The sequence below is a fragment of the Podarcis pityusensis genome, assembly GCF_964106645.2.
Source record: "Podarcis pityusensis genome assembly, chromosome: 13".
NCBI classification, from domain to species: Eukaryota; Metazoa; Chordata; class Lepidosauria; order Squamata; family Lacertidae; genus Podarcis; species Podarcis pityusensis.
Genome location: NC_138038.1, coordinates 30,532,094 through 30,544,058, shown reverse-complemented (window position 1 = coordinate 30,544,058; position 11,965 = coordinate 30,532,094). Strand labels below are relative to the sequence as shown.

General features: G+C 40.9%; 2 protein-coding genes across 2 annotated transcripts; both read left to right on the top strand.

The window, feature by feature from the left end:
• Positions 1-3,132: 3,132 nt before the first annotated feature.
• LOC308461490 (olfactory receptor 14A16-like) lies at positions 3,133-4,107 on the top strand (the record flags this gene model as incomplete). The annotated part of the gene is made up of 1 exon (XM_080978485.1): positions 3,133-4,107. The coding sequence occupies one exon, from the start codon at positions 3,133-3,135 to the stop codon at positions 4,105-4,107; it is 975 nt and encodes a 324-aa protein (XP_080834611.1).
• Positions 4,108-8,896: 4,789 nt separating this feature from the next.
• On the top strand, positions 8,897-9,871 carry LOC308461489 (olfactory receptor 14A16-like; the record flags this gene model as incomplete). The annotated part of the gene is made up of 1 exon (XM_080978484.1): positions 8,897-9,871. The coding sequence occupies one exon, from the start codon at positions 8,897-8,899 to the stop codon at positions 9,869-9,871; it is 975 nt and encodes a 324-aa protein (XP_080834610.1).
• Positions 9,872-11,965: the final 2,094 nt, after the last annotated feature.

The window sequence follows — 11,965 nt, the reverse complement described above, 5'->3', positions numbered from 1 at the left end:
AATTCTGCCATCTCTGCATATTCCAAGATTTTCATCAACCATTCTTCCTTCATTTCATTTCTGCTGCTATAGTCATTGAGGGATTCCTTGGGATTTCATTGTCTAATATCCCAAACAGAAAGGATTCCTGCACCCCCCCCCCTTAATTTCATTATGTCCCCAAAAGCCTTTGAAAAGGCAACAGACTTCCTAACTCCAAATGTGCAGGGAGTATCAGATGAACACATTGCAAACTGATGGGAAAAATTGGAGTCACCATTAACCTGTAGAGGTACTCTGCTGCACATGAACACTGAGGATTGCATTTTGCTTAAATTTATGACTTAGAAACCAGGAAGATAAGACTCCCTATGCCCAGCATTTCAGAAGTTCTCATCTTCATCCTAGCTTTATCCCATAGAAGCAGCAGAATAAATTGCATATTTCAAAAAACCCTTTTCTCTTTAGTTTTGTTTATTGGCTGACAGCTCGAAGGAGAAACAGAAGGGCAGTGATAAACACACAATCAGTATACAATCTTCATCCTCTGAATCTTGCCTGTCTGCAGATAAGGCAAAACCTTTCCTCTACCATCTACTGGTTATGTTCATCCCTTAACATTCCAGGGAGCTAGGATCACTTTCATCTCTATATTAGAGAGGATGGATGTATCAGTGATTGGTTGTGGCCTGCACTTGCTGACTTTGCAACAGACTGTCTAAAGTTAAACATATCTTTCTTGAATAAATAAATCATTGGTTATTTCTAGGTGTGAGTTCTTTAGTGGATACAAGGGGTTTACAATAAACAAAATAAGGCACATTTATGTCTCTACTCGAAGTTCCTTGCAGAACTACTCATGTGGAGTTGACATGCAGGTGGGACTTGCTTTGATAGTTTCATTCTCACTTTAACCTATTATAGGCTCAGGTAGCTCCTTTTGTGATTCAAGGACCCACCACCCACTTGAGGATAAGAAAGACACAGGGACACAGTATATTAGGTTAATGGGCTAAAAAAGACCACAACTTTATTGATTACAGCATGTGAGATGTATTGGCTTAGGCATTGCATCAAACAACAGAGCGTGACTCCCCCCCCCCTCAGGGAGGTGTGAGTCTAACCAGGGTTAACCACCAGTGGGAGGAGCCTGTTGATGCAAATACAACTGAAAGCTCCCCCTGATGTCACCGGGGGTCATGCCATGGCCCTAGCCACCAGCAGGGGCATCAGACAGGATCCACGACTACCAGATTCCTTTACTGGAATACCCATAAAGTGGAGAGGTAGGCGGTGGCCATACCCTGCCCTGCAAATACACAAACATATTCCAGTGCCTAACCTCCAATACCTAAAAAGTTGTGACGATTTGTTACAAGGTAGACGAAAAACCAAGTGGCCGGTGCCATTTTGACAGTTGGATAAAAATTCCTACCAGGCCCCTTGGACAACCAAGGCGACCAACCAAAGGTCCATAGCAATGTCAAGAAACAAGGAATGAACTGAAGGGAGGGTGGGTGGGTGATCCGACGAAAACCAGCAACGCAATGAAGGGGAAATGCTGCTGTGGCGGCATTTGAGCAGCTAAACCCCGCCCCCAAGCATCGACCTGATTGGTTGGCTGCCAGGGGGCATGGCGTGGCAGCCGGGACAGCTAGGCAGGGGCCGGAACGCCCCCTGCATGTGGGAAACGGCTCCCACTCACAACTCCTCCCCTCTGCAAGAAGGAGAGGCTTTACAAAAAGGTTTATAAAACGTGAAGAAACTCCATCTGGGTGCAGTGCAAAAGCATCAGGAACATTCAGACATACAGTTACTACTTATCCCACAGGTGCTGGTTTTAAGAGGCACTCTTTGCCAATGAGTGGTATTCCTCATGGTCATGATCACACCTGCCCAAAGCCAGAATTTCCAGCCTGAGTTAGACACCAGCCAGCAGCAGAGAGGCTCGGATTTCTCTCAGGCAGAGGAGAGCTGGCACCTGCCGACTCCCCCTCCTCTTGTTGAAACTAAAAGGAATGCAGATAAGAAAGTAGCTAGAAGCAGGCTGGAACAAGCCAAAGCTCTCAGGCAGGCACAAAAAGCAAGAGAAAGAGCTTTTCTTCACCAGAAGAGGAGTTGGTTGACACAGTGAGCCCAAGAAGCTGATGAATGGGAAGGGTTTTAGACAGAAAACAAACCAAGAAACACAAGGTTCATAGGTTCAGTAAATTCTGCAGACACTGGAAGCATTCCTCAGAAGGGTCAACTTGGGTGTACTAATGGACGCTCAGCGAGAGGGCCCTGAGGATAATTGCTTTGTTTGCAATAAATCTTCAAGTTAATTACTCTGGTGTCCTGTGTTATCAAGCCAGCTGCCTGGACTCATTACACTCATTATTAACATTGATAGTTAGAGCTATCCATGTCAGAAGAATTTCATACAGATGGGTATATCTGATATAGCTGTTGTGGAATGATTAGTTCCCTTCATAGTTTTGATATTATTATGATAACCAAAACAAACAAATTAGCAAAACTAAACAAAATGCAGTATTGTTTCTATACAGCCCTAATGCTGAGGTGTGTTGAATTCCTGTGAGAGTAAATCTCTAGAAAGACAGGAGAATTATTAATAAGTGTCTTCCCCATGTTGATTCATGTTTATTGTCATCATAAATCCAACTGCTGGAGGATTGCTATAAAATTTCAGGTATGGGTGGAGAAATATGCAGCCATTTAATTTCACTGGAGAAGCATACTGGAGAGAACCATATGAAGAAGAAAAAAGTAAGATACCATTCTATATTTTCCACTTGCACTTACAATGAAAGTAATGTATTGGTCATCCTTCCTTCCTTCTTTCTCCCTAACTGTCATATTCTCTCCTACACAGATAGTCGCTCTCTCCAGCAACTATCTACCTTTGTTCACAAATCTTGCATAACACAAAGTACCTCAGCATGTGTTGCATCTATTTTCTGGATATTTTCAGATACTTTCACACTAGAAAGCAAAGTGTAACTTGGATTACATGAATTTGCTATAATTTTTTAACACAGTGGTCTACAGTTGGCAACAGTAAAGTGGATGAAAAATAATAACAATTATAACAATCCTAAATAAAATGGGCTCCCCTTTTAACAGCTGGTTTCTGCTTCCTTCCATAGCAACATGAATGTGAAGAAGCAGAGCATGGATAATCAAACATCTTTTTCAGAATTTCTCCTCCTAGAATTCTCAGAAGTTCGGGAACTGCAAATTCTACATTCCGTTATATTCCTGGTATTGTACTTGGCAACTGTCACAGGGAATCTTCTCATCATCTCTGCAGTAGCCTTTGACCACCACCTGCACACCCCCATGTACTTCTTCCTGCTGAACTTGGCCATGCAGGACCTGGGACAAGTTTCAGTCATTAATCCCAAATCCATGCTCAATTCCCTCATGAATACCAGGTACATTTCCTACTCTGGGTGTGTTGCACAAGTACTATTGTTCATGTCATTTATGGCATCTGATTTCTTTCTTCTCACAGTCATGGCATATGATCGGTATGTTGCCATTTGCAAACCATTGCAGTATGGGATGCTGATGAATAGGCAAGCCTATATTCAAATGATTAGCAGTGTATGGATCAGCAGCTTTTTCTATGGAGTGTTACACACTGGAGGTACCTTTGCATCCCCCTTTTGTTCCAATGAAGTCAATCAATTTTTTTGTGAAATCCCGCAGTTACTTAAGCTGGCCTGCACGGATTTGTATCTAGTGGAAATAGGAGCTATTGCTATAAGTGCTGTCTTTGGGATTGGCTGCTTTATCTTCAACATTATAACCTATGTGTACATTTTCACTGCGTTGCTGAAAATCCCCTCAACTGAAGGAAGGCGAAAGGCTTTCTCAACCTGCCTTCCCCATCTCATAGTTTATGCCCTATTTGTATTTACTGGATACTTTGCGTACTTCAAGCCTACCTCTAATACCTCACCATATCTAAATTTGGCATTTACAGTGATGTATTCCATGGTTCCACCCTTGATGAATCCAGTAATCTATAGCATGAGAAATAAGGAGATTAAAAACGCTCTATCAAAGCTACTGTGTTTGCCTCACTCCTCTATGAAAAACTTTTCCAGTCTTATTTTGTGAAGGATAATATCTGTATAGAGGATAAAACTAATTATAGAAAACCTGAAATTCTATGAGGAAACTTTGAAGCAGCTAAATAGATTTAGCTTTGTTTTCTCAATTGATCTAGAAGGGGTACATTGCTTATATTGCAAATTGTGAAAATTGGTGTAGTGCTTAAAATATCTGTCTTTGCCCTGCAGCCCTCTGCATGCTTTTTTATGATCTTTATTGGTTTTAGAGATTTTACAAATTTCACCATCATAATACATAATATATACCTTATTCCTTTTAACCTTAATACTTTAACTCTAAACAAGTTTGTACTTCCCTCCTTCCTTCTTCTGGTTTCTCTATATTTTCTGTATATTTATGCATTTGTCATGTTTACATTCTGTGTACTTAATACTATGTAATAATACTATTCAAAATTTAATTAAATATACATCCTTCAATTGTTGTAATATATTTGTTCAATGTTCTTAAATCCAAAATGAATGATTTTTAATAAACATTATGCAGTTTATTTCAGTCCCGCGAGTGTCTATTTCCAAACCCTTCTAAAACTAGTAAATCGGTGTTATCCAATTTTATCCAATCACCCAACCATGTTATACAGGCAGCCTCATAGTAAAGTTTAAGGCCCTCTGCATGCTTTTTCTCTAGCTCCCATCATAAGTGACTTTGGGCTATGCTGCCCAGGCCTTGGGCTAATTCAATAATCTATGGCCTTTAAAAGTGGGTGGGGTTGTTGTTTTTGTCTGTTACTCTATTGTGTATTTTTGTGTTTTTATATTGTAAACTGCCCTGTGATCCGCAGATGAAAGGTGGCATAGAATTGCTGTGGTTGTTGTTTTGCTTAATCTGAATTTTATTGTATTTCACCTAAGGTGTAATAACTGTAATAAGTCGAATGAATGAATTTTCTATGGAAAAGTAAAGCAATGGGAATTACCGCTCACACCTTTAGCAGTGGGCGGGGTTTGCAACCCGGCTCAGGCTTCCTGTGCCAGGGTGATGCCCCTCTGCATGCAGGCCATCGTTCTACTCCCTCCCTGGCTAGCCAATCAGCTGCAGGCTGGGGGGTGGAGCAAGGGCCAGGTAAGAAGGGCTCCAACTGACCTTCCTCCCAGTCGGTCTTTGGAGTAAAGCAATGGGAAACATTTTAACCCACACTTACACCACTACACCTAATTGTGGTTGCCTATCCACGACTGAACATAACGGCCAGGGCTACCTTTACCTTTACCCTCCAAAATGTCCCTATTTTCATCAGAGGAATGTTGGAGGGTATGTGTTTTCCCTGACTTTTGCCTGGCTCATGTTAATGGTTCAGAGTGTTTGTCCTGCTTGCACCTTTGATACAAGAATCAGCTCCTGGTGAACTATGTATAGCTCTTGATATAACATCTTTCTTGTCCATTGCAATGGAAGGCAACAGTCTCTCTCTTTTTTGTAATAGTATTTTGTTCTTTTTTCCATATCCAAAGTTACATTTGTTACTCAACAATTATATTCCAATCCAGCAAAACTAGTGACTTCCCACTCACCCAACATCGATGTTTATAACTCAGATTACATACAATTGCATTTTAAGGTTTTGTCTTATCTAATTTAATTCCCTCTAACATGTTTGTACATATATTCTGCTGTTATCTTACACTTCAGTGCCATCAATTCTGCCATCTCTGCATATTCCAAGATTTTCATCAACCATTCTTCCTTCATTTCATTTCTGCTGCTATAGTCATTGAGGGATTCCTTGGGATTTCATTGTCTAATATCCCAAACAGAAAGGATTCCTGCACCCCCCCCCCCTTAATTTCATTATGTCCCCAAAAGCCTTTGAAAAGGCAACAGACTTCCTAACTCCAAATGTGCAGGGAGTATCAGATGAACACATTGCAAACTGATGGGAAAAATTGGAGTCACCATTAACCTGTAGAGGTACTCTGCTGCACATGAACACTGAGGATTGCATTTTGCTTAAATTTATGACTTAGAAACCAGGAAGATAAGACTCCCTATGCCCAGCATTTCAGAAGTTCTCATCTTCATCCTAGCTTTATCCCATAGAAGCAGCAGAATAAATTGCATATTTCAAAAAACCCTTTTCTCTTTAGTTTTGTTTATTGGCTGACAGCTCGAAGGAGAAACAGAAGGGCAGTGATAAACACACAATCAGTATACAATCTTCATCCTCTGAATCTTGCCTGTCTGCAGAATAAGGCAAAACCTTTCCTCTACCATCTACTGGTTATGTTCATCCCTTAACATTCCAGGGAGCTAGGATCACTTTCATCTCTATATTAGAGAGGATGGATGTATCAGTGATTGGTTGTGGCCTGCACTTGCTGACTTTGCAACAGACTGTCTAAAGTTAAACATATCTTTCTTGAATAAATAAATCATTGGTTATTTCTAGGTGTGAGTTCTTTAGTGGATACAAGGGTTTACAATAAACAAAATAAGGCACATTTATGTCTCTACTCGAAGTTCCTTGCAGAACTACTCATGTGGAGTTGACATGCAGGTGGGACTTGCTTTGATAGTTTCATTCTCACTTTAACCTATTATAGGCTCAGGTAGCTCCTTTTGTGATTCAAGGACCCACCACCCACTTGAGGATAAGAAAGACACAGGGACACAGTATATTAGGTTAATGGGCTAAAAAAGACCACAACTTTATTGATTACAGCATGTGAGATGTATTGGCTTAGGCATTGCATCAAACAACAGAGCGTGACTCCCCCCCCCCCCTCAGGGAGGTGTGAGTCTAACCAGGGTTAACCACCAGTGGGAGGAGCCTGTTGATGCAAATACAACTGAAAGCTCCCCCTGATGTCACCGGGGGTCATGCCATGGCCCTAGCCACCAGCAGGGGCATCAGACAGGATCCACGACTACCAGATTCCTTTACTGGAATACCCATAAAGTGGAGAGGTAGGCGGTGGCCATACCCTGCCCTGCAAATACACAAACATATTCCAGTGCCTAACCTCCAATACCTAAAAAGTTGTGACGATTTGTTACAAGGTAGACGAAAAACCAAGTGGCCGGTGCCATTTTGACAGTTGGATAAAAATTCCTACCAGGCCCCTTGGACAACCAAGGCGACCAACCAAAGGTCCATAGCAATGTCAAGAAACAAGGAATGAACTGAAGGGAGGGTGGGTGGGTGATCCGACGAAAACCAGCAACGCAATGAAGGGGAAATGCTGCTGTGGCGGCATTTGAGCAGCTAAACCCCGCCCCCAAGCATCGACCTGATTGGTTGGCTGCCAGGGGGCATGGCGTGGCAGCCGGGACAGCTAGGCAGGGGCCGGAACGCCCCCTGCATGTGGGAAACGGCTCCCACTCACAACTCCTCCCCTCTGCAAGAAGGAGAGGCTTTACAAAAAGGTTTATAAAACGTGAAGAAACTCCATCTGGGTGCAGTGCAAAAGCATCAGGAACATTCAGACATACAGTTACTACTTATCCCACAGGTGCTGGTTTTAAGAGGCACTCTTTGCCAATGAGTGGTATTCCTCATGGTCATGATCACACCTGCCCAAAGCCAGAATTTCCAGCCTGAGTTAGACACCAGCCAGCAGCAGAGAGGCTCGGATTTCTCTCAGGCAGAGGAGAGCTGGCACCTGCCGACTCCCCCTCCTCTTGTTGAAACTAAAAGGAATGCAGATAAGAAAGTAGCTAGAAGCAGGCTGGAACAAGCCAAAGCTCTCAGGCAGGCACAAAAAGCAAGAGAAAGAGCTTTTCTTCACCAGAAGAGGAGTTGGTTGACACAGTGAGCCCAAGAAGCTGATGAATGGGAAGGGTTTTAGACAGAAAACAAACCAAGAAACACAAGGTTCATAGGTTCAGTAAATTCTGCAGACACTGGAAGCATTCCTCAGAAGGGTCAACTTGGGTGTACTAATGGACGCTCGGCGAGAGGGCCCTGAGGATAATTGCTTTGTTTGCAATAAATCTTCAAGTTAATTACTCTGGTGTCCTGTGTTATCAAGCCAGCTGCCTGGACTCATTACACTCATTATTAACATTGATAGTTAGAGCTATCCATGTCAGAAGAATTTCATACAGATGGGTATATCTGATATAGCTGTTGTGGAATGATTAGTTCCCTTCATAGTTTTGATATTATTATGATAACCAAAACAAACAAATTAGCAAAACTAAACAAAATGCAGTATTGTTTCTATACAGCCCTAATGCTGAGGTGTGTTGAATTCCTGTGAGAGTAAATCTCTAGAAAGACAGGAGAATTATTAATAAGTGTCTTCCCCATGTTGATTCATGTTTATTGTCATCATAAATCCAACTGCTGGAGGATTGCTATAAAATTTCAGGTATGGGTGGAGAAATATGCAGCCATTTAATTTCACTGGAGAAGCATACTGGAGAGAACCATATGAAGAAGAAAAAAGTAAGATACCATTCTATATTTTCCACTTGCACTTACAATGAAAGTAATGTATTGGTCATCCTTCCTTCCTTCTTTCTCCCTAACTGTCATATTCTCTCCTACACAGATAGTCGCTCTCTCCAGCAACTATCTACCTTTGTTCACAAATCTTGCATAACACAAAGTACCTCAGCATGTGTTGCATCTATTTTCTGGATATTTTCAGATACTTTCACACTAGAAAGCAAAGTGTAACTTGGATTACATGAATTTGCTATAATTTTTTAACACAGTGGTCTACAGTTGGCAACAGTAAAGTGGATGAAAAATAATAACAATTATAACAATCCTAAATAAAATGGGCTCCCCTTTTAACAGCTGGTTTCTGCTTCCTTCCATAGCAACATGAATGTGAAGAAGCAGAGCATGGATAATCAAACATCTTTTTCAGAATTTCTCCTCCTAGAATTCTCAGAAGTTCGGGAACTGCAAATTCTACATTCCGTTATATTCCTGGTATTGTACTTGGCAACTGTCACAGGGAATCTTCTCATCATCTCTGCAGTAGCCTTTGACCACCACCTGCACACCCCCATGTACTTCTTCCTGCTGAACTTGGCCATGCAGGACCTGGGACAAGTTTCAGTCATTAATCCCAAATCCATGCTCAATTCCCTCATGAATACCAGGTACATTTCCTACTCTGGGTGTGTTGCACAAGTACTATTGTTCATGTCATTTATGGCATCTGATTTCTTTCTTCTCACAGTCATGGCATATGATCGGTATGTTGCCATTTGCAAACCATTGCAGTATGGGATGCTGATGAATAGGCAAGCCTATATTCAAATGATTAGCAGTGTATGGATCAGCAGCTTTTTCTATGGAGTGTTACACACTGGAGGTACCTTTGCATCCCCCTTTTGTTCCAATGAAGTCAATCAATTTTTTTGTGAAATCCCGCAGTTACTTAAGCTGGCCTGCACGGATTTGTATCTAGTGGAAATAGGAGCTATTGCTATAAGTGCTGTCTTTGGGATTGGCTGCTTTATCTTCAACATTATAACCTATGTGTACATTTTCACTGCGTTGCTGAAAATCCCCTCAACTGAAGGAAGGCGAAAGGCTTTCTCAACCTGCCTTCCCCATCTCATAGTTTATGCCCTATTTGTATTTACTGGATACTTTGCGTACTTCAAGCCTACCTCTAATACCTCACCATATCTAAATTTGGCATTTACAGTGATGTATTCCATGGTTCCACCCTTGATGAATCCAGTAATCTATAGCATGAGAAATAAGGAGATTAAAAACGCTCTATCAAAGCTACTGTGTTTGCCTCACTCCTCTATGAAAAACTTTTCCAGTCTTATTTTGTGAAGGATAATATCTGTATAGAGGATAAAACTAATTATAGAAAACCTGAAATTCTATGAGGAAACTTTGAAGCAGCTAAATAGATTTAGCTTTGTTTTCTCAATTGATCTAGAAGGGGTACATTGCTTATATTGCAAATTGTGAAAATTGGTGTAGTGCTTAAAATATCTGTCTTTGCCCTGCAGCCCTCTGCATGCTTTTTTATGATCTTTATTGGTTTTAGAGATTTTACAAATTTCACCATCATAATACATAATATATACCTTATTCCTTTTAACCTTAATACTTTAACTCTAAACAAGTTTGTACTTCCCTCCTTCCTTCTTCTGGTTTCTCTATATTTTCTGTATATTTATGCATTTGTCATGTTTACATTCTGTGTACTTAATACTATGTAATAATACTATTCAAAATTTAATTAAATATACATCCTTCAATTGTTGTAATATATTTGTTCAATGTTCTTAAATCCAAAATGAATGATTTTTAATAAACATTATGCGGTTTATTTCAGTCCCGCGAGTGTCTATTTCCAAACCCTTCTAAAACTAGTAAATCGGTGTTATCCAATTTTATCCATTCACCCAACCATGTTATACAGGCAGCCTCATAGTAAAGTTTAAGGCCCTCTGCATGCTTTTTCTCTAGCTCCCATCATAAGTGACTTTGGGCTATGCTGCCCAGGCCTTGGGCTAATTCAATAATCTATGGCCTTTAAAAGTGGGTGGGGTTGTTGTTTTTGTCTGTTACTCTATTGTGTATTTTTGTGTTTTTATATTGTAAACTGCCCTGTGATCCGCAGATGAAAGGTGGCATAGAATTGCTGTGGTTGTTGTTTTGCTTAATCTGAATTTTATTGTATTTCACCTAAGGTGTAATAACTGTAATAAGTCGAATGAATGAATTTTCTATGGAAAAGTAAAGCAATGGGAATTACCGCTCACACCTTTAGCAGTGGGCGGGGTTTGCAACCCGGCTCAGGCTTCCTGTGCCAGGGTGATGCCCCTCTGCATGCAGGCCATCGTTCTACTCCCTCCCTGGCTAGCCAATCAGCTGCAGGCTGGGGGGTGGAGCAAGGGCCAGGTAAGAAGGGCTCCAACTGACCTTCCTCCCAGTCGGTCTTTGGAGTAAAGCAATGGGAAACATTTTAACCCACACTTACACCACTACACCTAATTGTGGTTGCCTATCCACGACTGGACATAACGGTCAGGGCTACGTTTACCTTTACCCTCCAAAATGTCCCTATTTTCATCAGAGGAATGTTGGAGGGTATGTGTTTTCCCTGACTTTTGCCTGGCTCATGTTAATGGTTCAGAGTGTTTGTCCTGCTTGCACCTTTGATACAAGAATCAGCTCCTGGTGAACTATGTATAGCTCTTGATATAACATCTTTCTTGTCCATTGCAATGGAAGGCAACAGTCTTTCTCTTTTTTGTAATAGTATTTTGTTCTTTTTTCCACATCCAAAGTTACATTTGTTACTCAACAATTATATTCCAATCCAGCAAAACTAGTGACTTCCCGCTCACCCAACATCGATGTTTATAACTCAGATTACATACAATTGCATTTTAAGGTTTTGTCTTATCTAATTTAATTCCCTCTAACATGTTTGTACATATATTCTGCTGTTATCTTACACTTCAGTGCCATCAATTCTGCCATCTCTGCATATTCCAAGATTTTCATCAACCATTCTTCCTTCATTTCATTTCTGCTGCTATAGTCACATATATAAATATCATTGAGGGATTGCTTGGGATTTCATTGTCTAATATCCCCAACAGAAAGGATTCCTGCCCCCCCTTAATTTCATTATGTCCCCAAAAGCCTTTGAAAAGGCAACAGACTTCCTAACTCCAAATGTGCAGGGAGGATCAGATGAACACATTGCAAACTGATGGGAAAAATTGGAGTCACCATTAACCTGTAGAGGTACTCTGCTGCACATGAACACTGAGGATTGCATTTTGCTTAAATTTATGACTTAGAAACCAGGAAGATAAGACTCCCTATGCCCAGCATTTCAGAAGTTCTCATCTTCATCCCAGCTTTATACCATAGAAGCAGCAGAATAAATTGCATATTTCAAAA